This window comes from Nipponia nippon, unplaced genomic scaffold, assembly GCF_047370975.1.
Source record: "Nipponia nippon isolate SJK-2023a ecotype South Korea unplaced genomic scaffold, ASM4737097v1 scaffold_16, whole genome shotgun sequence".
Classification (NCBI taxonomy): domain Eukaryota; kingdom Metazoa; phylum Chordata; class Aves; order Pelecaniformes; family Threskiornithidae; genus Nipponia; species Nipponia nippon.
The window spans coordinates 7,779,621-7,807,597 of NW_028262332.1; the positions used below are offsets into that span (position 1 = coordinate 7,779,621).

A 27,977-nucleotide genomic window follows, 5' to 3' on the forward strand; every position below is an offset into this window, starting at 1 on the left:
TTGTTTAAATATATTCATTATCAAAGGTATAGTGCCCTTGAGAAGCTAAGGCAGTTGCTTGTATTGCTGTGCAAGGAATTTAAGATACTTACTAAAGTTTTTACGAACGATGATGCAGAGATGTGTAGCGTGTCTTTCAAGACCCCCAATCCATCTATTCAGAGCTGACACTTAAGCTGTAGAGAGACATCCTTGTCAAACTACTTACATATTGCATATACAATGAGATAGCTCTTCATTTCTAGCACAGTAGTTGCAGGAGTTAGAATTTAAAGCAGAAGGGCTCTAGACCTCTTATTTCAGACTCTTGTGGCTCCATGGGTGGAAATCACATTGGCAATAATGAAAGTTCAGCATTTACATTGAATGCATAGTACATGAGAGGGCATGAAAATATTTTGATGAAAAAGAATCTGGCTAGATACAACAATGTTTCTGTCCTGCGCTTCAGAAATCGTTAGCGCTCTGTGAGGCTGGAGGGGGGGGCGAAAGGACGATACTTGTTTGGGATGCAGGTTGTCCCCACACATCCTTTGTCCTGCTGTTCAGCAGTGACACTCAGGAAAATAAATACATTTGTATGTACCATACGGACCTACAATACAAAAGAGAGAAAACAATCTCCGATGGCTGATTTCTGAAAGTCAGTAAGAATAATAAGCTTCAGTTCAGCCCTCAGATACATACCAATGGTTCCATCTTATGATTTCTCTTTACTTTCTACACTTCCTACTTTTACTATTATTTTATTTTGCTAACACTTCCTAACTTCTACCTGTCCTTTAGACACACTGATTACTATTCCATATAATATTTTCATTTTTAATATGTGCTATGCCCTCTCACATGGTTTAAAAGCAGGAAGAATTATTTGTCTTCTCAAAAAATAAGAGTGGTGGCTATTAACCAGATTTTGGTCTCTGCTGTGCCCTCAAGAAAGGGTGGCTCAAGCGTCTTATAACCCAGGCACTGAAGTAACTAGAAGTCGATGCCTAAGTTGACAAGAAGCTTTCTCTTATGATTATGTATTTCAAAGGAAAGAACTCCATTGGCATGTGGAGTGCCTACACCAGTCACGCTGGGTACTAGCCGAGCTCCATCTTTATGCCGGTTTTTGTCCATGACAACTTCTCATCGGCAGCCACATAAAGTGATGTGAAAAATCTGAAAATGGATGTTAACAGTTCATTTTCTATATTTGCTTTGTTACTGTAACTTAATAATTTCCAGGTACCAACAGCTTGATTGTGCCTGCTAGAGTTCACTAGTTAAGTAGTTCTCCCCATAAGAAAAATCTCTGGGTAACATGGGCATCATCTGAACCAACTCGTTCACTGCCAGAAAATGGCAAGATTTCTTAGAATAACAATGATCTGGGCAGCTTTTTTACAAATCAGTATAAGTTCAACAACTGCAAAAAGGGTTTCATGGGGAAAATCTCCCAGGTACAGCACCGCTCCGGTTTGGAGGCAGGCAGGAGTTTAAGATTTCCTTCTGCCTCCACGACTCCGCGGGAACGGTGCCTTTCCCCCAGCGCCGTTCAGAGCAGCAATAACACTGCACAACACCAACTCGGTCTTAGACAGGCAGCCTCCCAAGGCCGCTTCAGCAGCTGGAAATCTTTAGAGGTGCTTTATAAATATGCCCACTCTTACAGCAGGTGCCACATCCTATTCCACCAAGGAATTCTCCTGCATCTGCTCCACGCAGAAACCCATGCGAGGCTGAAGGTCACAGCTCTGAGAAGTCCTTGCATTAAGTGACCTCAGCTGGCTAGGATGTGGTACCAGTAACGTCTAATGGGTTTCATATGACTCAGGTTTTTCTCCTTTGTCCTTCCCTCTCCTTCACCAGCATGCATTTTGCTAGTTAGTGGTTATGCAGCAACAGCTGCAAAGTACCATTTTAAGGCAAATTATTATTAATACCACTTTGCCAAATTGCCACAAACTATTGAATATCATTCTTCCAAGCAGCCTGGGCGCTGCAACCCTCCAAGCAGAGCATGCATTTTCGTCTTCACACGCATTTTTATCCTAAACCAGTGGTGCGTAAGGACAAAAGTCAGGAGCCCTGCCTGCCTGCCAGCAGAGGCGGGCGATGCTCTGAGCGCAGCTCCACCAGCCCAGGCTCCGGCTCTCACGCCGGGTACTGAAGGCAAAATCTGCTGTAGTGAGCAATGTTTCTGCGATGTGCCAGTTCAGTAGGTGGCACATGAAAGCTAATGCTCCAGTGCGATACTAGAGGGCACTGTAAACCTGGCAGTTTTGCCTTCCGAGTGGGATGGAGTAAAAATTGAAGTGTTTGCTATTTGCGGTCATTAAAGCTCTCTTGGTACTTCGTGCAAAATTAGTGCTAACCCCTGGGTCCTGAACAAATTAATTTGTGGAATTACATTCTGCTGTCGTAGATCCCCCCCTTACAGTTACAGTCCAGGCTCCTTATTCGTTGCCAGGCCCTGAGCTGCTGCATCCCGCTGCTAGAGGGGCTCCACTTCCAGTAAACGAGCAGTCGGCATAGCGCTGGGAGCAAAGGGGAGCAAGAACCATTATGAGAACTCAGGAACTTTTTTTAAAGCTATCACTTAACAGTAATGTGTTCATTAATTGGCAGGCAGACCGCTGCCTGACTTCATTTAAAAACCCGATGGTTTCCTTTTATTGTGGTAGCGCAAGGTTTCATCCTGCGTCTTTTGTATATGCCAACATCAATTTTTCCTGTGTGCCTGCATAAGGATACATGCCTATCAGAGAGCAGGAGAATTCCTGCACTGCGATAAAACAAAGTTGCTTTTAAAAGAGTCTTTTAAAATGTATTTAAAAATAGGAATACGCTGTTCTAAATTAAACACTCCAATCAATGTGATCGATAGATTTCAGTATCTGTCTCCTCAGATATTCTTCATACACCCATGACTGTAATTTATAATTCAGTATTCAACTTAAATTAGTAAGATTTAAACTGAAACAACAACAGACCGACAAGTAAACAAGTCTGCCCAATTTAAATGTAAAATGTTTACCAAATATGCAGAATCAAGCTCTCCACTCTCACAATATCACCGCCACACACAATACACGTAGAACCACAGGGAATAAGAGGAGAAGGAATCTTGAGAGGTCACTTAGGCCACCTCCTTCCCCCAGGGCAGGATCAACCCTGCCTAAGGCGGTCTTGACAGGAGTTTCTCTAACCTGTTCATCCCTGGAGGTTTGGGGGAGATTCCACACGCTCCCCAGGCCGGCTGTTCTGGATGTCAGCTATTCTTACAGATGGAACATTTTCCCCAAAGTCTAACCCAAATTGCATTTGCTGCAGTTTAATCCCACTACTTCTGTCCTACCCCGGTGGATGTGGGCAAGAGTTCATTACTTTTGTAGCATCTTTTACATTTTGGGAGATTATTACCGTATTTTCATCAGCCTTAAGTAATCGACCACAGTTCTTTCCTTCTTTCATTCTCGGTAGGTTTGTTTTCTAGAACTCTGACCGTTCTTTTAATTTTCTGTATTTTTCTGGAAGTCTGATGACCAAAACCGCTCCTCCCCAGCGCTCAGTACAGATGGGAGCAGTGCACCATTCCACAGTCTCTTTATGTACCGCGGTGGCAGCTTTGCTTTTCTCACACCAGGGTGCCACAGTTGGCTCAGGGTTAATTTCTTGCCCACAATATTCCCCCTTTCCCTCAGAAATGCGGCCTATGCAGCCATTTCCCGACACACATTTCGATAGTTCTTGTACATTCTGCTTTGCTCTTGTCCTTTTCGAACATCGTTCTATTCTTTCCAGCCTGTTTCTTCAGTTAAGATTTGTGAATCTTTCTCCTGGTCTCTGAGAGCACTCGCAGCCCCTCTGAGCTTGGTATTGTCAGCAGACGCAATAAGTCTACTCCATATTCCATTACCCAAGTCACTAATGAAAATATTGAGTAATACCAGACCCTGCACGGACCCCTGCAGCGCCGTACTCAAGCCATCCTTCCACTTCAACAATAAACAGCCGATAGCTTTTCAGTGTGCTTTCCCAGCCAGTTTGGTACCTTACAGCATTTCTCCTCGACCATATTCCCCCACCTTGCTCCTGGGAACGCCCCGTGAAACAGTGTCAGTAGCCTCACTGCAGTCGAGACGTATCGCATCTCCAGCTTCTCCCCTCTCTGAGCCCTGCTGCCCTGTCACAGGAAAATTAGATTGGTTTGACATGATTTATTCTTGACAAAACCACGGCTTGTGGGGCTACTGTACACCTTATGCCAATGCCTTGCCTTTGGATCTAGCGAGCAAAATTCCATCCCCATTGAAGTAAGGGACAAAACTCCCAGCATCCAAGAAGGACTTTACCGTGTCTAGATTCCAGCCAGCAGGCAGGAGCAGTGGAAATACCATTGCACCAGTGCTCAGGTGGGTAAGCAATGGTTTATTGCCACTGAGAGCTGCAGATGCAGAACGTAGTACAGGGATATCGTACGTGGGTTTGAGCTTTGTACACCCCGAGTACCACCGCCTTGTGTGCATCCCGTCCCCTGCCTGCCCGAAACTGCATTATCTGGTGCTACCTCATTTCATCAGTATCCTTGGTGCAATGGGTCAGATTCAATATAGGTGGAAGCGGGTATAATTTACACGCTGAAGGGAGCTGGAAGAAGGTGTAAATTACTCAAGCACAGACTACCTAAGATTCACTTAAAATTCACTCTGAATTTGGCACCAGATATATAGGAGATAATCAAGTTTTCCTTTTCGAGATCTTGTGTATTTAAAACCTGCTGTGTTTAATTTTTGCAGTCACAACAATGCTCATTCATAAATATTTCCTAATGTTTGATCCTATTAGTATGTGCAGCGCAATGTTTGATTAATGGACTAGAACAATGGGATCAAATATATTTTGGGCTCCAGAATACCACTTTGTAATGCCTAATATTTGATAAGATATTACAGACAGGCCTGTCTTCTGCCTAGATGTGATTGCACTTGAATTCTGAGAAACTCAGATACAGATCTTGGATAAGATCTGAATTTCAAGTGAGTCCTAATTACACAGCACGCTGGACCAAACCTTGAGGTCTGCACATTTCCAGCACTGGATTCTTCACAGCTGAGATGCAAATGCTGTGCCTTAGCCCTCTCTCTCAGGAATTCATAACATATTCATCAGCTTGTAGTACCTAAGAGGCCTGTCCAACTGTATTTGGAAGACCTTAATTTGACTCCAGTAGAAGTTTAACACTATTAACAACTGATATTAAACCGGATTCGTAACGGGGATGCTAGGACAATACCCTTTGATCACTGCATTACTCTGGTGCAATTGTGTTTATATCAGCCTCGTTCATCCCATGTGTGCTCAGTGCCACCTTGGCACGAGTATGGAATATGCAAATCTGGGGGATACACGCTAATAGTGGGGCCATCTGCTAGGATCTTTTATTAAAGAGAAGTGTGAATGCAGTTGCCATGCAATACACTCTTACACACAAAGACCACGAGTTACGAAAACAAGAGAAAACACCTCAGGCTTTTGCCTTATTGGTATTTCACATTCCTCGTTTCTGCAGCCGCTTTTCGTTTTAATTTAGAAATTTTCACAAAAACGAAATTTGAGTGAAAAAGCTCAACAGTTAGCAATGACTGTGCGTATACACGCACGCACATCTCTTCCTCTCTAGTGACAGACAGGATATTACTTTTCCACTGCATATGAAATTAATACCAGAAGCATAAGAAAAAGCATGTAAATTCCAACCCTTAAAGCCTGAGCTGGATCTCACTTCTGCTGCTTAAGACAGCTATAACCGAGAGGAAAACTATCTGTTCAAGTTAAAAAGAAGATAATCCAGAGCTGCTGAACGGGGAGTCAAGCCCGAACTTCAGCTCAGCCTTGAATATGGAGTCATAGCCCAGTGCCTCCATAGGATACGGATGAACTGCTGTGTGCTGCTATTTCACTTTTTCTGTAATAAACAACTCTTTCAACTCTATCCAAAAGGAAAAGCTCCTATGGCTCATTATTCTTGTGAACCGCTGTGTCCTTAGCTTGTCTCTCCCGTGGATGTGTGCTGTTCCATGCTAATAGTTTGGGGGGAGTATGCCGTAATTTATTTAACAGTTGGCGGGTCAAATCTCTGTGCCCTAGATATGCAAGTGCTGATTCGGATGTGGAGTGGAGAAGGTGTCCTGATGACATAAAGTCAAAGTATCCATCTCGATGAGCGTTCTTAACCCAGGAACTGCCTTTTGTCCACCAGCCTGCAGGTACGGAGAGCTTTTGTCACCATAGCTAGTTCTGAGTCTCACTCTCACCCAGAAGGCCGGATTGAGCAATCGCTCCTTTATTCAAGGGCACTGAGATCTGAAGTACAAAGAGGGCCCATATTTTCCTCCTTGTTTCACAGATATTTGAGTAGGCAGGAGAGTAAGCAAGAAGAGAGGTTTTTTCCATATCTTCAATATGCAAATAGATTAGTGAGCTCAGCTCTCTATTCATTGCTTCCAACATACATGACACAGATGATGCTGTTCCCATTGTCAGACTAAAACTGGGGGCTTGATGACAAGAAATTCACTGAGTTTCCATCTGCATAAAGCTGAGATGATGGTTGGGTAAGGAAAGTCACTGCACTGGAATGTGTCAGCTCCACTGTCTACGTCCACAATTTATTACCTGTGTTTGGGATCTGAAAAGCCCGTTAGACTCCCAGTTATTCCTGCACGATCAGCTCTTAGTGCTACTCGGTGTGGCCTCATTTGTATCTACCCAAGGGACTGCCACCTTTCTCCCTTGTACAGGTGCAGCTGCTGTAACCTGGGCTGCAGCCAGCGAAACGACTGAAGTGAGTGTTCAACCAGCACATGACTCGAGAAAGTTAAGCGCTGCGATTGATTATATATGTATTTATTAAGTTCCAGTGATGCAAACAGCATATTAGCATAACTGGGTCAATTATTTGGCAATCGGCACATGTGTGCCCGGGAGGGAAGCATGTGCGTGTGGCTGCTGGCTTTGTGCTGCTGAACACATCACCTGCTCGGAAGAGAATAAACGTGTTTATCCCAATGCTGAAGAAAGAGAGAAAAAAGACAAGTCAACCTTCCACAGCTAGCTGATTATGCATTTTCCACATCAAATTGTCAGCGTTTATTCAATTACTTCACTCATTACAAGTGTGTTCTTCAACCACTAACCCAAAAACCCTCCCCGCTGCTGTCAGCTCCATTAGAAGTGACACGTTCCTTCCTCGGGTTAAAAAGCGTTTGTGGAAGGCATCTCCTCCCCGCGCGAGGCTCGGGGCTGCCGAGGAGGCACAGCCCCGCGGTGGGAAGGGAGCTGCTCTCCCCATCGCCGCCGGCCCCGAGCGAGGCCGGGGGCAAGGCTGGGTCTCCCCGTGGGAACCCACCCGCGGGCTGAGGCGAGCCCTCCCTGCGGTGCCAGGAGTTGTTTTGAAAGCACAGACACGCTCCCAGGCAGGGATTAGAGGAAATCGCAGGGCTCTGTCAAGGATACGGAGGAGATCCCCAGAGCCAAAACCGTATACTCTCAAACACTTCCATTTTAATAGTAAGTTAAAAGGAAAGTTCCCCTTCTGAGGGGTTGTTAATTATAGATCCCTCCTTTAAACGCTCTCCTGTTTTTATCCGTACTTACTCCCCCACAGCTGGTAGAGACAAGGAAAGCTCTACCTTCCCCAAAATCAAATAAATCTTAAATGCTTCCTGAGCTGATTCACTTGGCTAAGCTCTGATTTGATATATGAAACAAAAGCCAAGGCAAAAGACAAGGCAACAGAAAGCAACATATTTTCCCTGTGTCAAGGTGAAGTACTTTCCATCACCCAGCCCGTCTCTGCTGGGGTTAACGTGCATCAATAATATTTAAATGATCTAACTTTTTCAGCAAAGACAGTGATGGGTTTTTTTCTGACTTGTCATGCTTGTTTTCCTTAAAGAGGCAATGACCGGCCGTAGTTAAGGCTTGCCGTTTGGCACGCAGGAGCATTTTGAGAAGCGTTATCTCCCTGACAGAACAGCAGCCTCATGTTTCCCTGCACAACAACCTTTCTTAGCCTAAAATGCTTTGCATCCCATTTCCTTGATCTGGCTAAGTGCTTGCATGCTGAAAATCCCACCCTCCCTCCAGCTGTCCTTCTGGCAGGAAAGAGACAGCATCTTCTCTCTAGAGAGTACCGTCACTGCTCCTTTGGTTATCTAATCAGGGAGGGCAAAATTCACCCAGGGCCCTGTAAAACCGTCTGAGCTGCAGAAAATGCATCTGAGGTCTTGTGCAGGAGGGTGTGAGGCAGGGAGCCGGGGGAAGCCTCCCCTCCCAGAGCAGATGCTCTCTGCCATCTCCCCAGTAGCTTTCACAAAGGAAAAAAATAAATGTAGAGTACTCCAGGGACTGAAGCATTCAGCTCTTCCCTCTCCTGCTCTCTGGGGTATGTGTGTGCCTAAGAGCAGGGGACCGGTTAGCGTCTGCGAGTCTGGCCCTGAGGCTAGAGCAGCGATGTGCGGGAAGGGCAAGAAAATAAATATCCCCCACCCACCCTCCTGGACTGCATGTACCAAAGCTGTCTGTTGCTCAGTTTCTCAGGCTTTGTGTGGGTTTCCCAGCATTTCTCCTAACTACAAAATATTATGTCTCTCTTCCTTCTAAAACTCAGTGATTTTGTCTTTGCACCATGCACAAGGAACTGGGAAGCACAAACCATTCTGATCAAGCTGGAAGCTTTCTTCACGTTCAGCTTGCTCAGAACAAAAGGACGGTGCGAGGGGGGTGAAATGAGACAAGCCTGCCCCCGACAAGCGCAAGGTTCGCGCAGCCTTCCCCTCCATCACCCCTAAAACAAAAGCACCTTTAGTAATTTCCTCCCCTTTTCTCCGCAAACTTCTCCCCAGGGGTCCCGGCGGGCTGGAGAAAGCCACCGCTGGCACAAGGGGTCAGGCTGAGCTGTGCTTGTCAAATATTACCCGAGACCCTCCCTTGCACAGGGGTCTCTCGCCTGCTCCTGGGCTCGGAGCACAATTACGAGCCTTGTGTTTCCACCTAATAAAATGCTTACTCACTTGCAGTCGGCACTTTGACATCCTTGGCCGCACATTGCTAGATAAGGACTATAAAAAGAACGTATTGCTATTATAGGTGATACAGCAATATGTATCCTCAAATGAAAGATCCTTTATAAGCCTGGTTATTATTCTGGCAGTAATCTCGGATCTCTCTCCACGGACTCAACTCAGCTCAAGTGTTAGCAAGCACATCACCACCGAGAACGGGGACTGCGAGGTGTCACGTTTACCTTCTGTTGTTGCAGTATATCCTCTACCATCCCAAGTCGGGAAAACACTTCCCTCTTCTCCCGCGCATGTCAAAAGCACCGTTTGCCATTTAGATTTCGGGAGCCAAATATAGCCATAGTATAAGCAGGTGCGAGCCCACATATGTCAATAGAATTACACCTGCTTGTAATGGGTTTACATTTGGCCCTTGAGCCCCGGGGCTCCCTTTGGGAGCAGAGGCTGTATTAAATATTAAGGGCCTTATTCTCCACCCCTGCCTACGCTGTAGTAATTAAATCTCAGTGCAGACCCATTGATTTTCAACCGCGCTCTCCTTGCGTGAGAAGGTAGAGCTCAGCGCGAGGGAGCGGGCAGAGCTGTCCCCTCAAGGAAAAGCACATCCATTTTGCTCCTCGCAGAAATTTCACCCAGAAGGAAACAATACCCAGCATTAAATATTTGCAAAATGTGCTTGGGCAAAAGAATGCAAATGGTCTAAAATTAAACATTTGCTGCAACTCTTCCCCATTCCCTCCTGCCTGTGACAGCAGCGCTGCCGGCTGCTTTGCGGTCGCTTCCTTTGGGCTCCGGTGTCTCTGAGTGCCACGACGAGCTCTCTGCTTCCCAGCATAAGGACCCTTGGAGCCAGACCTGTCCGTTTGCCCCAGGAGCGGGAGCAGTGCGATTTCCCACCCTCCGAGCTTGCTCCTGGATCTCCTGAACCGCTGCACAACCTTGGACAAGCCAGGCAGCTGCCGCCCGCCTCTCCGGGGTATTACGCTGATTAGTTAATTCTGGTGATTTGCCTGGAGCTAGCACCTTTTACCTGTGTCTATACGCGTATTATTGCTAGCTTCTGATCTTTTGAGCTTGCAGGGCTGAGAAAAACGACTTTGGTTTTTCTTTAAATGCCATGTAGTTTAGAAGTGTGACAACTCATACTGTGCTGTTATTCTTTCCAATTGAAACCTAATGATGCGTGCATATCACTTAACTCTGATGTCAATAATCAGCACACCACTTGGTCTCTGCCGTGGCTATTAGAGGGAATGAAAATGAAATACCAACTCCTTTTCATCCTGTTACCGTACCATAATAACTAATAAAGGAGTAATAAGTGAGACACGGGGAATTTCCAGGGGAGTCATTACTACAGAGAAGACCTAAAGGCACAAAGTGAAATCCAGGAATATTAGCCAGCCCTGAATTCCCAGCCAGTGCTTCTCGCTTAAGTAATACTGCTGCCGTAAAATGCGTGTTTACAGAGAAAATTACCGTATGGAAAGTGTCGGTCTGTGCCCTGACCAGAGGAGCGGAGTTTGAGCCATAATCAAAGACAGCCTTGCAGGTAAAGACCACCCTGTGCATCAGCGCAGCATTTAGGCTGGGCCACGGTCAAGATACACACCGGCATTTCATAAATCTCACTTACGCTCCGGTATATGGGAAACATTTCCCAGAAGAGCTCTAAATCACCTCTGCCCGGTCACAGGATGGATCGCACGTTTTCCAGGGACTCTTAGATGGGAGAAGCCACAAAAAGACCTCAGAGCAATGGGCCAAAGGAAATCATATAACAAAATACTGAGTCGATGAGACTGCAAACCACATGCAAGTTGGACAATGCACTTTCTGGCTTAGAAATTATTGAATTCTCGGTTAGAAAGGAACAGTCATTTTTTGGTGGTCGTGTACGCAGGGGGCAGTGGGGATTCCTTGGTTTTCCTCCCTGTAAACGGACTGTCATTTATCCGTGTGCATGTCAAAAACCTGTCGCTGCTTAGGAATGATCCAGTCTCCATCATCTGCCTGGTGCAGGGCAAAGCTGGACCTTTACCTGCCACGGTTTTATCCACCCTGTCGATAGCTGGAGCCGCCTCTGCCCCTCCGTGTGGACACAGGAGAGTTGACCTAAGCGACGCCTATAGCTTCTGCATCCTCATGCTGGAAGGCGTTATCGCACCTGACACCCCTGTGTGTTAATCCCCTGCCTTGCCAAAGGAAACCAGGTTTGGTTAAATCCCAAAGCACATTCCCACCATTACCAAAGCGTTTCCCAGCCATCTGATTTCCCCATCTCCGAGTTGCTGCTTTGTTTATCCTATTAATTCCAACCACCCCCTCTTCCCCCAACACACGCACGCAGCCTCGTTTACAGCAGCTTCGCCAGCAGAAGCCTCCCCAAAATATTCAGGGCACACCAACCGAGAACTTACACGTGCGGGGAAACCCTCGTGACTACAGATTTCCCCCCCCCCCCCCCCCCGAGCAAACATGATCTCATGATTTTTTTATTTTTTTTTAAGCTCTTAAAGGGAAAAAAAAAAAAAGAAAAACCCCCACCAAGGAGCGGCTCGCCGGGCCTGCCGTTATCTAAGCGGCGGCAGCGGGCTCTGCCCGGCAGCCGGGCCGGCGCGGATGCTGCATCGCCCCACCGGGACCGCGGTACCCGGGAGCCGCCGGGGCTGAAGGCTCCCAGCTCGCAGCCTCCTCTTCCTCGGGTGGCTCTCCTCCCTCCTCCCTCCCTTCCCCCTCCCTCCCCGCTCGCATTTCCTCCCTGCACCTTTAAGAAGCACATTGCTCGCCGGTGGGATGGTGTGTGCTAAAGCTGCACAGAGGAAGTTACGCAGCCGGGATCAGGCACGGAGATAAAAGCTCCGATTGTGATTGAAAGTGAGAGCAAAAGGGATTTCAGCCTCGGCATTAACTTGCGAGGGGAGCCGGGGATTGCACAAAGCTTCCCCGGCCATCTGTCCTTGGGGGCCGGCGGCCGCCCGCCGGGCTGAGGGGGGGGGGGGGGGGGGCCCCGGGCCCCGAAGTTCGCTGCTCCGCCGGGAGCCCCGCGCCGCAGAGCTCCCTCCCGGTAAGGACCTGCAGCGCCGAGCACCGGGGAGAGGGCGGGGGGGGGGGGGGCGGGCAGCGCGCGGGGCCGGCATCTGCCCCCGTCTCCCCACACCCGCGGGTCCCCCCCTGCCCGGGCCGCCGAAGTTGCTCCGGGGCTCTCCCGGCGTCCGTGTGTCCCCCCCACCCCCGGGGCAGCAGCGGCTCCCCCCAACGGGACGGGTTTTATTTTTTTCCTCTTCGGAGTTTGGGAACGAGGGGCTGGGGAGGCGGGGTGCGCCGCAGCCGGACTCCTCCCGCTCAGAGCCCAGCCTCGCCGCCCCCCAAAGTCCTCCAAAAACCGGGGGTAGGGGGGGGAACGGCACGGGCTCGCCTGGCACCGCCAATGCACGAAGGAGAGCGGCTGAACGTAAGTGAGATTTACAGGTTTTTCTGTCGGGAGCCCGGGGCTCCTTGGAGCTTTGCAGCGCTCCCGGAGGGCTCAGCCTCCTGCCACGCCGCCGGCAGAGCCGCTGCCTCCCGGCTTGGCCCCGAGGGCGGCGGGGAAGGGCCGGGCGGCGGGGGCACGAAGCGAAAAAGTCACGCTTGGCCGGAGGGGGAGAGGGGCCGGGGTTGTGTTGCAGGCAACACTTCGGAAAGAAAATGGAAAACTCCTTCCCTGAGTTTACTTTCTGCTCTTAATTCCAGAGCCGCTCCGTTGTTGCTCGGTGTTGTCTCTTTATTTCAATAGGGTGTTAATCCAATAAGAATAATAATAAAAAAAGGAACCAGCTAAGTCAAGATACAATCTAATTTTGTGTTTTTAATACTCTGGCTATCAGTCCCCAGTGGTGGCTGAGTACTCTTCAAAGAAAACAAAGAGCATTGATGCTATTTGTTCCCATGAACTGCAGCTTCTTAATAATATCAGGTGAAGATATATTTTCGAAGGATCAAACCAAATCAAGCAGGGCAAAACCTTTAATTCAGAGAGTCCCTCTCCCCCGTTCGCAGTATGCTGCCTTATTTCAGAGCAACCTCGTGCAACTCGTTCTGCAAAGGGACTCTGCCGGCTAAGTGTTGCACCGCAGACTTCGCAGGCAACCAGCACGCCTGCCTGCCTGCCAGTAAATACATTTCTCCGGCAAATTTTTTATTTCCCTGGGAATCTATGATATTTAGCCAGCATAACAAGAAACTAATAGATATTATAGATCCTTCCTGCCCGGGTTTTTCCCCAGCAGCCATTCAAGTGCAAAATATAATTGTTAAGGCTATGAAAATAGATCCATAAACTTAGCAGCGCTGGAGTCCTCATTAAAACTACCCTGCTTGTTTTCTATACAATAGTGGAGTCCCGCGCTCTCCGCTGTTATTAGGCACTTGGCCGTGACCACTTTGATGTAATAATTAGGAACTGACTTGTTATAACTGAAAAGACAGCTCTGATGTCAGCGGGACTTATAAACACTGTGTCACACCGGTTTATTATTTTTACTACATTTACTCATAATGTAAAAATAGCAGCCAGTCTATTCTTTCTTGGGGAGTTTATTCAGGTCTAACGCAGCTATAATAGGCTCTTCTTTGAGACCTGGCGATGAAGCATGAGAGAGCTTCTCTTTTCTGAACTCATTCATCTCCATCAGCAATCTTTCAACCAAAAAGGGGGGAAAGGGAGATGGTAGCACAGCGCTGTGAAGCCCCCGAACACGGATCAATGCATCTGTTAACCTGGAGTTTCTGAGCTTTAGTAACTGAGCGTTATGAAAAAGCAAATCCTGAACGTGCTGTTTGAAGCAGACATCCCTAAATTGTGGAAGAAAAGTTGGGGACTCAAATAGAAAGGGAATTATCCAGAGCTAAATTTCTGTTCTGGATACGTGCCTCCCACCTTCTCTTATGAGATCTCCCTCCTGGGTCTAATACTGAGAGGGTTCGACTTTTTTTTTTTTTTTTTTTTAGTTGTCATTTTGTAATTACTTAAGGTTTTTATAGCTCTACTGGAAAGATGACAAAATTGCAGAAATGTTGCTCTAACCTGAAATGAATACTGGGGAAGGTCACTGCTCTTTGTATTAGGTGAACCTTAGATGTTATTAGGACTTTAAATTGTTTTTTATTAAATGTTATTGTTCAGATAAATCATATGTGGGGATGCTGGACAATGTATCTGTCTCCCCAGCTGTCTTATTTATTTGCTTATCTTTTTAAGACTATCAATTTGTCTGTCTGTCCCTGCTCTGTGTCTGCATATTCTCCATCTTCTAATGACCTATAGCTGCTGCTTGATATTATTTGAAGACCCATTAGAGCTCTTGTTGTCCAGCTGCTGTTACAAACCAGATACCCTAAATGGGGCAGCGCTCCTTCCCATCTCCCAAACAGCAGAAGAGCCATAAGCATCTTACTATGGATTTCTTTTTATTAAAGTTGTATATCTCCCTTTACAGAAACCTGGCTCGTGGCTCGGGAAGCCCAGCTGAGGGCTGTCTCTCCTGGGGCACCCCTGTTCCTACCAGTCTTGTTGCTCCAGCTGCCCCCCCTTGCTCCCAGCTAACTTATCTTTCAATTTGCTGCAGGTACAGGCTGCTGATGAACTCTCCCTTTGCCCTGACCATGAGAGAGAGAGGAGACCTCAGGTAGCAGCATGGCTCGCAGCTGAAGGCTTGGGGAACTTGATGCTCAGTTGCCAAAAGGCAGAGTCAGACAGAAATCCTCACCTGCGAGTGCCTCGCCACCGCTGCAAGACGCAGAGGGAGAAGCAGCAAGGCCAGTGCCGCTCCTGCCCGCCCAGCGTCCTACTGGGACCTTGCCACCCAACGTGTTTGTGTTGACACAACCATCCTTTGGGAGAAAGGCATTTTAGCTCCAAAGAATCTCTCTTGTCAGAGTCATACTGATGGCCAGATGCTATACTTATTTTATGTATTAATGTTGAAAAGCCCCAATAATTATTTAAGGCAGACCACGGTTTAAGGCACTTTCCACAGCGACGCATTTGCAGCAGACAAGAAGGTTGAGGAAAACCTGATCCAGCACCATCTCACAGCCTCTCCAATTTACTCCTATCAAATTTCATCAGCAACTCAGAACTTGATCTTTCTATTGATTGACTGGAGTCACCTCTAAATATTTTCATGCTGATTTGGAAGCCCTTTCATACAATAAAAGGGGGAAAAAAAATGAGGTTAAGGAAGACTTTTGACCACTGATCAGCAGCTCCGGCCAAAACTTTTCCAACCAAGTGATTTGCAAAGTTGGCTTCTGCGCCAAGAGAAATTTTCCACGTCCCCATACAGCGTGCGGAGTGGGATCGTTCCTGTTATCATCTGGATCTCCTTAGACTGGATCATTTTTAGATGAGGAGTTTCCATGCTGATCCCGAGAGCAACCCCTAGCCCAGTAGCTGCCTTCCTCGGGACTCTCGGCACTGCCCTCGCCCAGGGATCCCGCGCTTGGCCGCAGCTGCCATGCTCTACCTGGTTGCTCTCCTCTTGCACTGTCTCCCCTTGGCCATGGGACAGTATGACATTTGTAAGTCCTGGGTGACCACGGACGATGGCCCGTCATGGGAGTTTTATGCTTGTCAACCCAAGGCCATGCGGATGAAGGATTATGTGACGGTACGGGTGGATCCGGCAGGAATCACTTGTGGGGACCCGCCAGAGAGGTTCTGCACCCATGTAAGTGTTTCCCTCCTTATTTGATGTGTTATAACAGACTCTGCTTGCAGGTGGCCAGAGGCAGTACCCTGCCGAGATGCCGTTATAAGGACATTTTGGTTCAGGGTGGCAACAGTGGCTGCTGCCTTGAGCTCTCAGTCTCCTGGTCTGTAAAATGGGGAGAAGGTGTCCTGCCCATCCTGGTGCTGTGCCGACGAGAGGTTGGCCCTAGAGCAGGGATGGCGAGGAGGAGCCAGGGGGAGCTTAGCAAGTCCTGGTCTGGGGTGGTAAAGTCTGGGTTTTGGAAAAGCTCTGCCCCCAACAAGCACACGACCTGAGCTGCTCTGAGCACATCCCTCTGCTTGCCAAAGCGCGTGGGCTGTGTTCACCAGTCCCATCCCAAACGGCTGCGCCGGCACCGGGGTTTTAGGAGAGGTGGGCGCATCGTCTCCGCGTGAGAGCGAGGGGCAGGGCGGGGGAGGCCAGCGTGGCCCCGCACACCGGCAGCTCAGCTCAGGCAGTCGGTCTGACAGCCACGAGTTTCACTGGCGTCCGTGAAAACGCAGCTCTCCCTCTTTTCTAGCCTCCGCATGAAAAGACTCTCTGGGCAGACACTTGCCCTTGTAGTTAAAATCTTTAACTTATTTTCTCTTAAATATTAATCATCGCATTTCATTCCGTGCACCACAAAGCTCAGCAGGAACATTTGATTTATAATTCACAAGGCTTTACGTTGTTAAAAAGAGTTCGGGGGTCAAAGCAAAGAGCAAAACAGCATGGCTGTAACATCCCCTCCCAAATGTCCTCCAGGAGTGGTCTGAGCACACGCGTAAGGCACGGTGACCGAGCCAGTCCGTGCTGACAGGGTTTCTACTGGGGTAAGCACTGGACAAGGAGTATACTAGCATATTACCTGCCATGAGAAGGGGAGTTCTCCTCCCTCTAAATCAGTGGAAGAGGGGACAGGAGTCCCAGTTTCTATTGCCAGCATTACCCAGACTCAGATACCCCGTACCTCAGTTCCCCACCTAGGAAATGCATGTACACGTAGAAAATACCCTGGCCCCAACCAGCTCAGGGCATCTCTCAAAAATCCAACAGAAAAATGCTGCTTTGGTACCAGGAGATGCCAAACATTTATGACCATGAGAACATGCCACCACTATTTATTTACCCAGTTCTCCCCAGCCTAAGGGGTCTCATTAGTACCAGGGAAGATATTTTCACTAATTCCCAATAAGTAGCAGCTTTTCCTTTTAAAAGATCATTTGAAAAGAAAGATTAAGTCAAAGGCTGCAAATAAAACAGTTAACTATTGATGGGTCAGTCTGTATTTCCATTTATCTGACTGGCTGCGAAGGATTAAAAGGTGAACACCAGATTGCTTTCTGCTACGTTCACTGCAGCTATTTGCAAACACTTTCTGGCTAAGGATGCTCCAAGACTTCAGTTCCACTGACCTCCAAGGAAGCAAAAGACACAAACTGCAATCAGCTCTCTACATCTCTTGATTCAGTCAATACTGAGCTAAAATCTTTCTATTCTGGGCACCAACACTATTTCCTCGTAGCGTACGCCTGCCATGTGCTGGAACACTTGCAAACACAGTGTACAGCCGTGAATGGGAGTTACACAAATGCAAAACATGGATTTACCTTCCTGTCCCTGCCTCACCCCGGGGTGCGCGCCTGGCCCAGCATTCATCTCCCAGCACAGAAACCAGCATTCACCACAACATCCCCGAGCAATTCCCTGATGCAGAATCAAGCTAAGAACAGGACTAATGTATTGCAAGTTATTTTTTAGATTTTTTGGATAGGTTTATGAAGTCCCACTGTATTCATGGCCCTTTCTCCCCCATCTCGCACCGCTGCTGTCCTCTCCAGAGGATTAGAGAGCTTTAAAAAACGAAGCAGATGAAGAGCAGCCCTGCTGAGGTGAGCCAGGAGCCCCCGCAGCGCTCGGTGCAGAGCGGGAGGTGGCTGCAGGAGGGGTCCAGGCTCTAGCCCAGCCTAAGGACTTGGGTGGTGTGTGCTGGGAGGCCGTCGAGGTAAATTTTCACAGCCTCTGTCCCAGAGGACAACACATGTCCATGTACTGCTGAGCCTCCCCTTATGGTCAGTAGAAAGTGGAATCAGCAAGAAATGGCCTTTCCATCGCCGGTCCTGGGTGGTGACTTGACGCCTATTGACGGGCAGAGAGAGGCGAGCGGAGCCCGCAGGGGATGCTGGCGGAGCTTTGCTACCCCTGCGCAAAGGAAGCACTGGACAAAAATCAATGTCGCTGCCCACCGATCATTACAACCTCCGAGCCCCGGCCCTTGCTGCGAGAGGGGAGGGTTAGCGGCTCACGTGAACCCTGTGCAGCTCCTTGCCTGCTCGGATGCCTTTTGGTGTCCTGTTATCCTTTCTCTTCAGGTTTTAATTATTTTTATGTAACAGGTGGGTTCTCATAGGAGCCTGGCTTTCCAGCAGAGAAGTTCTTACAGTGACTATATTGCTTTCTTAGGTGTCTTTCAAAACAGCAGGGTACTGTCCGTGCAGTTAAACTAACGTTACTCAGAATTAAGCACAGCCCGGCAGGACGCCTGCACTGCTCAGACAACTCAAATCAAAATTAAAGACACACAAACATCCCTCCTTGCTTAAGGCAGACAGACAAGAGGGAGCCGGACGATATCGCCGTGCGGGGCATCGCTGCGGGCAGGCAGAGGAGGAGAGTCCTGGTGAAAGTCAGGGCCCTGTAAGGCAGGGAGGGTTTCCTACGGCGCTCTACCGGTGCCGAGGGGGCATCGCACAGCCCGCAGGATCGCACGCTACGGTTTTCGGTTTTAACAACTTCGAGCAGCACTCACAGAGAGTTCTGCAAAAGGTGTCTGGGGGATTGCAAGAATTATTTGGAGGATTGTCTTTTCTGTTTTACAGCAATTCTAGTCACATCTGGCTGCTCCCTTCTGGTTGGGAAGCGTTTTGCTGCTTATTAAAGTCGGGGGGTTTGCTTTTTCCACAGTTCCTGAACCTTCTCCTCTTCATGTCACTGCCTTTCTGGCAGGGTCACCTGAAAAATGAATTGTACCTTCCCTTTGGGTAGGGCAGGGGGAGCGGTGGGAGCAGGAGGACAGATGGATAAGTAAATAAAAGCCTGAATGAGTCTAAAAGTGTGACTGAAGACTCATAGGGAACAGATCTTTTAACCAAGGATGCCAAAGGAAGGGTGAAACTTCCAAGATCACATCCAGGGCATGGCACAGAGGAGCTAAATGCAGATTTCAAATGAGAGGGGTTTGCAGGAGAGGCAGGGCTGGGGAACGGCAAAGCTGCAGGGGCTGCCTGGGGCAGAGGGGAGATGCGGCGTTACTTCGCCAGCCCACCCTCCCGGGGAGGAGGAGGATGGCACCGCGGGCAGGGTGCTCCCAGGTATTGAGATATTCTGAGATGCTGAACCACTTCTTTGATACCAAGCAGGGACCTTTGAGAATTTCACTTTCAAGCGCTGGCGTTTTGCACGCATGATAAAAAAATATGCAGGTTTTGTGGGCAATTTACACAGAGGGTGGGCAGCGGGGAGCAAGCAAACACCAAAGCTGTGGTCCCTGCTCCAAACAGGTTTGCAGCTCAAGGGGTTTCCAAATCATTCTAGCAAAAGCAAGGTGGGGCATAGAGGAGAGGTGGCTGGGGCAGCCTGCCTGCAAGCCCACGGCCATCACGTAATGGTTTCGCTGCTCCTTGACGCCCCGGTGAGAGCTCCCCGCGCCCGGCCGGCAGCGCAGGGAGCCCAGCGCGCTGCCGGGCTGGGAGCCCTTCCCCCCCCGCCCCCCCGAGGTGTCGAGACAGTATTTCTTGTTCAGACAATGCTCTTTGATGCAGGGCCGAGCTCTCAGCCCGTATTGATGGGTCAGGGGTATTTTTATTTGGCATCAGCATTGTTTCATCAGCTAATAGAGCTTGTTGATTTTGGCACGGGTACATGAAAGGAAAAGGCTTTATTTATTCATTACGCATTCAGCCAAATTTGATGTTTAGTTTCATTCTTAGCTAAACTTTTCTGAATGACATGTGGTGATAAGGCTTGTACTAAAGAACTATTTCTCTCAGTAGACCGGGTGCTAAAATTGGAAAAAACAAACAAACTTTTGGGCACAGAAACCCTTTTTCCTACATTCTTAGCCTATCTTGTACAACTCCACCCAACCATATCTTCATACCCCTGTTTAGGTGCAAACAAAGGATTGTGGGTTTGGGGATGATTAACACAAGTCAAAGTTTTTAAAGTAAGAAGGAAAATGGAGTCACTTCAGAGGTGCTCTTCCAAAAGCATTTTTAAAGACGCAGCATGATCTGGTGATTAAAGGATGGATTCATCCCTTCTAGTACCCCGAGCAGAGACAAAACCCGCAGCCCTTCGCCAGCCCACCCGTCGCAGGGAGGTGCCCGGGCTGCCCCTGCGCCTTGTTTCAGGTAGGAGAACCGGGGGGGCAAAGCGCGAGGGGTCCTCAGCCTTGCGACCGCCCTGGGGCCCCAGGGCAGCCTTTGGGCTGAGCAGAGCCCCTGTACAAGTGAAATGAAAAATCCTTTCCAAGAAAAGTGGATGTTCTCCCTCCTCCTTGACTAAATCAGCGCTACCCACTGCTGGTTGCAAACCCATCCTTGGCCTTAGCAGAGGGCTGGGAGACAGAGCTCCCCTTTGCCCTTCCTTACGGGACCTGTATGGCATTAGGGACAATTACTTTGCCCTTATGCCAAAATTCAGCAGCACAGAAAATCCACTCTCCGCTGTCAAATTGCCCGTGACAGCTCAGACAGGGTTGTGGGGACAGAAAGCCGCATCTTTCTTCTCACATCTGTAGTATTGGAACAGCCCCCCTTCCCCATGACCCCCCCCCCCCCCCCCAAACATTAAATTAACACCTAGAAAACATTCCCCTTTCCTTTGAGGAGAGCCTGGAAAAGGCAACTGCTGCCATTTCCATCTGGATGGAGGTTTCCCTGATCCACCCCCCGCACCCGTCGTGACATTGCTTTCGAGCGTGGGAGAAAGGGCTGGGGCCTTTCTGTTTTGTGCCCACCCATAATCACGTCTCAGCATCAGGGCTGCTGCACAGAACACTTATTTGAAGTCAAGATCAACGACTCCTTGCCCTTGGGGCCAGACCCTTGGCTTGCATGTTATTAGCTGCTCAGCAAATTACACACTACTCCTCTGCTACCACAGAGGCTACTCCGGAGTGCGGCAGGATCTCAGTGTTACAAAAGCAGAGGCTTAACAGAAAATGAAAGAATACAATTCAGCTTTAAATTAGAGAGTGCTGAGCAAACGGGATTTCCCCTCACAGTCTGTAGCAGTTTCCTTAAATGCCCAGTTCGGGATTCATCTTGTTGTAAAGTGGGATGCTGCTCCCCTAACAAGGATCATTTCCACTTGCTGATGGAAAAGACACAGTGATAAAAATCAGGCTGTCAAGTAGATGTAATTGGTACAGTGAGCGGAAAGTTTACCCCCACCTTGAAAGAGATGGAGAAGAATAAACTGCTTTTAAGAAAAGCTTTGCTCTTCAAAGGGAAGAGCATCCAGATGGGAAAAGCTGGAGAGAACTGACTCCGAAGACTTGCTGGGGAGCGTGGCCAGAGCCGGGAGAGCAGCTCTTACAGCAGCTCTTGCACTCACTCATACGCCAGCTCCAGGTATCACAGTTCTCCACAAGCAACTTTTGAAGCTGAAAGGATTCAGGGAAGTCCCTCCTATTTATTTTTTTTTAAATCTTTATTGTATTCTGTAGCATAGATCTGATCTCCCATTAAACTTTAAAAGGAATTCTCCCTGCAGACAAGACTGCCTGAGTGGGAAGGGGTGCTCTCCTACCACGTTCTGCTTTCCCTAAGTGAAAGTCCAGTTTTAACCTTAGTTGAGCCCGATTACAGTTTCAGACCCCGAACACAATCTTTTACCATCGGGATTTTGAAGCATGGGGTTTAGGCTGTCCCAGCCCCACGACCCTGCCCGTTGTCCCACACCGGTGACAGCCACGTCCCCGCTGGTCCCCCTGTGGCAGCACTACAAGCTGCGGAGCCACGGCCGGTCGGACCAGTTCAGTGATCCGTCTGGAAAGCACCTCTGCAGAACGACCCAAACCGCTTTGCTTTCTGCTCCCGCAGCAGCTGCAGGGCCGAGCGCTTGGCTGCAGCGCTGCATGCACCAACGCCTGGGTCCCCTGCAGCAGCGACAGGCAGCAAACTGCAGAAGTGGGGTTGCAAAATCACGTACGGCACTGGATGGGCACCTCTCCCCCCACGGTTACGCTCTGGGGCAGCACGGCAACGAGCAAGCAATCCTGATGTCCTCAATGGGCGCCATCCAAGCTCTGCCCCTGGTCACGCCATTGTTTTGGCGAAGCCAAAAGGGAAACATGCCCAAGCAGCACCAAACCCTCTGTCCACGAGTCAATCAGCACAGCCCCTTCCTTCGCAGCAGCCTCGTTTCTCCTGCAGCCCCCACAGCACAACCCAAACAGCTCAACCTAAAGGCGCGGAGGGGCCTTTAGGAGTGGCTGGCCCCATCCGCGCCAGAGCCACGGGCCCCAGCACCAGCGGCTTCGCTGTTTTCTGCTGAGCTCAGCCCCACTCGCCAGAAGCAGCCAGACCCCTGCATCCCACCGGGGAGGTGGACGGGGCGGTGAGGAGCCAGCGGTCGCTCTGTGCGCATCGCACACCGTCCCTGCCCGGCGGGGTACAGAGCTTACAGCAACGCAGCAACGGCCGGGGGGTCCCCAGGTTAATGAATTCCTCCTCTGTCCTAGATGGCGAGCTCCATCAAGCGTGAGCAACAGCAGCTTGGCAATGCTTGGCTAACAGAGCCCGAATTTCTGACTTGCCGGAGTTATTATGCACATGGGCTGTTGCTGACCTGCTTAGCGAGTGTTCTCCACCGAGATGGTGTGAGCACCACTGCTGCTGCCACCTCTCGAAGGCATCCATCTCCTCGGGCACCCAGCCCACAGTGCTGAATACGCCCCGGGCATTGCTTGGGCAGTTCAATACAGTACATGGGTTCCTGTGCTGGAAAACACCAAAGGGGCTTTTTCCTCTATGGACTGTGAAGCGCTGCTTGATGACCGTCCAGGAATGCCTATGGGGAGAAGCCGATGCCTGGAAAGCCCTGGCTAAGACCCACCAGCAAACAGCAGTTTGGACTTCCAGCCTTCGCCCCAGGCAGATGTGCCATCTCCTCCCATGCAGCGCCCTAACCCTGCCTGCAGCCTCAGATGTGTCCCGTGAGGTCCCCTCAAGTCCCCCCATCTTTCAGGCAGGGTCCCCGGGCCCCGCAGAGGGTGCACATTGCGGCACCAACCCCGCACCCACCCTGCTCCACTGCCCCGACCTGCGCTTGCTCCAGCATTTGCCACCGGCGCCTCCGTGCATCTGCTCCATGCTGTGAGCAGGCAGGCTGAGGGAAACCTGTGGCTTTTGGCTCCAGGGGGGTTTCTCCATTTGTCATCTGTCCCCAAGCTGGCTCCAGCCGCGAGAGGGGACTGGTTGGGGCTGCTCTTCCAGGCGCTCCGTGGGTGCAGGGACGCAGCTACGCAGAGCCACCAGGTTGGGTCTCATCCCAGCCGGCTCCCACCTCTCCCACTTGCTCACATCTGTGCAGAAGCCACCAACGCAGCAGCCTCCCGTCCCTTTTGGGGGAATATCCCAAAGGGAGAACTAGCACAGATTCAACTGGTTTTTACACCCAGCCAAAGGGTTTGCGAGCCCCCATCCCCTGGCCAAGTTGCCTGCTTCAGCTGCATGGTGCTGCCATTAAGGGGGTTTGGGGGAGCCCTCTAAAGGAGAGGATTGCAGTCCTGCCCTCGGGGCCAGCCTCCCGCAGCAGCCAGGGCACGTTTCGGGCTGACCACAGCACCATCCCAGCCACCAACAGGCACCTGCTGAAACGTTACCCTTAAAATAGAGCATAAAGCAGCCAAATACTTTGCATGCAACAGCAAAAGCAGAGTGCTTGATGCAGCAGACACAGGAGCCCTGATCGGAGCGGTGTGGGTGGGCGCAGGGGTACCCACCACCCAGCCACGCTCCCCCCGAGAAGGCTTTCGGGGAGATCTGCACCCGCATTTGAGGACGGTGGCAGCACCTCTGCTCCCTTCTCTTTCCCACCCCCAGCCTTCGTGTCCTGCCCTCCCCCATTCAAACTATCAGGGCCTCTCTTACAGAATAAAATATTAATAGCAGCGTAGCGAGCCTCTCTGCAAAGGCTGCATGTATTGAGCTTACAAGGCGCACAAGCTTTTAGAGAGCAGGACACTTTTCCTACTTCCTAAGCATTTTCTGAGTCCCGAATCAATAATGCACTCGGAGCCCAGCACACAGGTCGCTGCTGTTGCGCTCCTGCGGGTAGGGGCTGCGGACATGGATATGTCTCCGTAGCAAGATGCAAGGGCTTAATAATCTGGCAGAGAAGGGATGGGGCAGGGTCCAAGCAGCTTAATTTGTAGACAAGCTTCAGGGAAGTGCCCTGCGAAGAGCAAAGCTTGCAACTCTTGGGTACAGAAAGTCCAGGTTTGGAGACGAGCTAAAAGACAGTCAATGGGATTAAATGGCTGCGTCTTTGAACGTTTGCCCACGGTTGCTGGCTGAGGGTTGTCTGGGTCATCCGCTTCTGATCTCGGGCTCTGGGTCACGCTGTAATCCGCAGACTCGCAAAAGGAGCAGTTGCAGGGGTGCAGCCCCGGCAGGGAGGTGGGTGCGGAGGTGAGGCCAGGGCGCCAGGAGGGACGGGTTAGAGCGGCTCGCCGGGGGATTAGCAGTTCACAAAGAGCGAGCTGCTCAAAAATTATTCCATGAGAGGCCAGGCTGCGGGTGATGCGTGTGTGTGCCCAGCACAGATGAGATTATCTGCTTAGGAATGGAATTTTCCGGGTGGTGTTAACCCTTGGTTAACAAGGGATGAGCCCACAGATGGGTTGCACATGCCTTTTGGGACAAGGTGCTGGGTAGCGGATCCGGCAGCAGAAGCCGAGCTGCTGCCCAGCCATCCTGGGGCTTTGGAAATGGACATGCTGCCCCGAGGTCACCGTGCAAACAGCGCGCTCGGGGACCTTCTTGGAGAGGTCACCTGCGGACGGGGCTCATTTCAGTCTGGAGGCTAAAATTCATCATGTCACCAGATTTTCTGACCGTTTCTGGCTTAGCCAGAGCGGGCGTGAAGGGATTTGTGTCTGTGTACGAGCGGCGCCGGCTGTGTTGCGAGGGCGGACAGTGACTTGGGCTGGTCCTTGTGTGTGACGGGCAGTATCCCCCTCCGGATCCTCCCTTTGCGGAGAGGATGCTTCCTGCCTGGATGTCAGCCTCCCGCAGAGGTTGTACCATCTACGGTGCAAAGATGAGTTCAGACTCTTTTCGTGGAGGTACTAAACAGACTACAGACAGAGTTTCAGAGACGGCATAGGGTGAGAGCAGAGATTTCCTTGACCTCCATGGTCTACCTTGACCTTCACGTCAACACTGGGTGAAGGAGCCACTACTTTGCCCAACTGCAGGTGCCTGGGGGAGCTCGATCTTCAGAAAGGTGGAGGCCCCAACACTCCCAGTGAAGCCCAGACCTGCTCCTGAAATCCCTCCCTGCCTCAGTTTCCCCGCCTGGAGCCAGGGCATTGCACTGCCACCACACAGCCCTGTCTGGCGCTGCGATGTTTCCCCACGGCTGGTGGAGAGAAGGGCAGAGCTGAGCTAGGATGAAATACGAACAAGATGCTTCTCGAATTCAGAAGCAGGCTGGAGGGGGAAGGGGAAGAGCAGCCGTGAGTAGGGGTTGAATCTCCTCTCTGGCAGAGAGACGGGCCCAGGGGAGCCCAAGAGCCTTGAACAAGCAGCGCGCTGTTCGGTGAATGAATATCTGCTTCAGGCCAAAGGGAAGAGGCAAAAAGCACAGCAAAATGTCTCGCTGAGCGCGTCCCGGCGTGTGCTCGCTAAGAGCCGTACCGCGAAGCCAGCGGTGCTGTTTTCTGCTGACTCACGCTCTCCCGAATCCCGCACGCAGGCAAAGTGTGTCCTAACGCCCGTGCCGAGGGGTGACCTTGTGCTCGGACAACCTCCGGTCCAGGAGGAAAGGGAAGAAAGCAGAGGAGCATTCAATCCCCCGAACCACGGCGCAGGGGGAGACGGAGGGAGTGACATTCAGCTGAGCCAGAATTAGCAGCAGATCTGTGGAGGGACCCCATTTCCACCCTATTAATAATTCATTCCAGCTCTGCCTTTACCTGCTCATAAACAGCAAACAGCTTGTTAGCAAGGATGGTTTTCTCCCCCTTTGCTATCTCTGCCCTAATAAGAGCCCCTTGCAGATGGCTGGGGGGAGGGAGGCGGCGAGGCAAGGGCACACGAGCGAGCAAAGCAGCCCACCCTGAGCTTCGCATCCCATTCCATCCCTGCCCTGTCCCCTGCCCCGGAGCCCGCTGCCTCCCAGCCGGAGCTGCCCTTCCCCTGCCGAGGTGAAGCTGCAAAATAATCCCTCACCGCCCCGTGGAGGTCTTGCCAGAACCTGCCTACACGCACAGGCCATTTATAAACGTCTCTTTGGAGGGTTACCACGAAGAAGGGAGCGATGCGCAGGGGCTCTGCTCGTGGCTTGGGGCCATGCTTGCTTGTGGGATGTGGAGATGCTGGAGCATTCCCCAGCACCCAAGCAGCTCTCAGGCAGCAGCCACAGGGGCGGCCCCTGGGAAAACCGCATCTTCTACCATACATGGGAAATGAGAGCACCTGGATTATCTAAAATATATATATAACTTCACTAAAGTGGTATTTAAAAAAAAATAGGAGAAAACACCACATCTTGAAGAGAGCTATTAAGATTTCATTTCAAAAAGGCACATTTTGCATTCAGAGCATCCCCAGCATCCCTGCAGTCCAATGCTGCAGTGCATGGCCCCATCCAGGACCCCTCCCTGCATGCCAACAGGCATCCCAAAACAGTGCAGGCATCCCAAAACGGTGCAGGCAAAGCCATTCCTGAGACATCTGCCGGGTACGAGTCACAGCCGTGCTGCAGGGAAAGCCGCTTGGGCACCGGGGGACGGGGTACTTAGCGCAAGAGGAGCAGACCCTGGCCAGGCAGCTCCGCGTGGCCTCCCCATGGCTCCCGGCGTCCCCCTACATTCCCCAGAGCATCAAGCGAGGAGGGCACAGACCTTCACCAGGGCTCACAGGGAAGGGCTGGTGTGGGGCTGTTTGGCTCGAGAGGGGCCTCGTATTTCTCCTCAATTATCTCTGTGCTCCCAGCCATCTCTGCTGGTGAGTTATGCCACTTGCCAGCTGTTGGAAATAATCGCTGTAAATTAATTACAGTTGTTTCACCCCTCTGATCCCTCCCAGCCCATGAATAGAGTGAAAATTAATTGTCAGAGAGTATTTCCAGTTCTCTGGGAGTCCCATCCTGGCCACTGGCAGGTTATGGTTTATGCCCTGAAGCATGAGATTTAATTACCCACAAATGTTATTTTTGATCATAAAATCACCTTGTCTTTTCATAAATCTCGATAGAGCAGTTGACCCCTCAGGTCAGAAGCAGCAAGAGCAAAACCACCCTGTAACGACGTTAGGATGAGCCCGCGTTTTCTCCCGGGTAAATGCAATTCTATTTGGGAAAGAGCATCGTGTCCTGGGGCGGTTATTGGAAGAAAAACCAAGGAAGTTGCCCAAAAGGCGCGTTGCTCAGTGTGGCCCTTGTCAAAAATTTGTGTTGCAGAAAATAGATTTGACTCAGTATCCGTGGGGAGGATGAAGGTGGTTGTCACCAGGGCCGGGTCGGAGACAGCATCTTCCCCGCTCGGCGGGTTATTTCCCAGGGCTGAGTCCTGGTGCTGACAGGCACCAGAGCGAACCCACAGCCTGGCCGGGCTGGGGACAGGGATCCCTGCAAAGCCCTGGCAGAGTCCGGGAAGCTGGAGCAGGGGATGGAGGCAAAGCAAAGCGCCATGGCTCAATCCCGGCGTGAATCGGGGGAACTTGGCTAGGCGTAAAGAAGCAGGAAAGCAAACGCGCCGAGACGATCATTTCAGCTTTATCCTGCAGCCTCCTGAGCAAACGGATCCAACTTGGTGCTGGACGGGGAAAGGGAGGGGGAGAAAACAAAACTTAGCAGGGAATGTGTGCCAGAGCACCTGCAGGAGAGGCAGGGACAGAGCGGGCTGGCCCCTGCTCCCCTCCGCAGGTTGGGGACCCCT

General features: G+C 50.5%; 1 protein-coding gene across 3 annotated transcripts in view; it reads left to right on the forward strand.

Moving 5' to 3' along the window:
• Positions 1 to 11,902: 11,902 nt before the first annotated feature.
• NTNG2 (netrin G2) overlaps positions 11,903 to 27,977 on the forward strand; it is a 52,719-nt gene continuing 36,644 nt past the window's right edge. For 2 of the 3 annotated variants that reach the window (XM_087752620.1, XM_087752617.1), the window contains exons 1-2: positions 11,903 to 12,138; positions 14,678 to 15,781. In XM_087752620.1, coding sequence (XP_087608746.1) covers positions 15,569 to 15,781 — 213 coding nt within the window. In that variant the 5' untranslated portion in view covers positions 11,903 to 12,138; positions 14,678 to 15,568. Of the gene's footprint in view, positions 12,139 to 12,392; positions 12,526 to 14,677; positions 15,782 to 27,977 lie in introns of those variants that run through there. The other variant, XM_087752618.1, reaches the window with a different exon arrangement.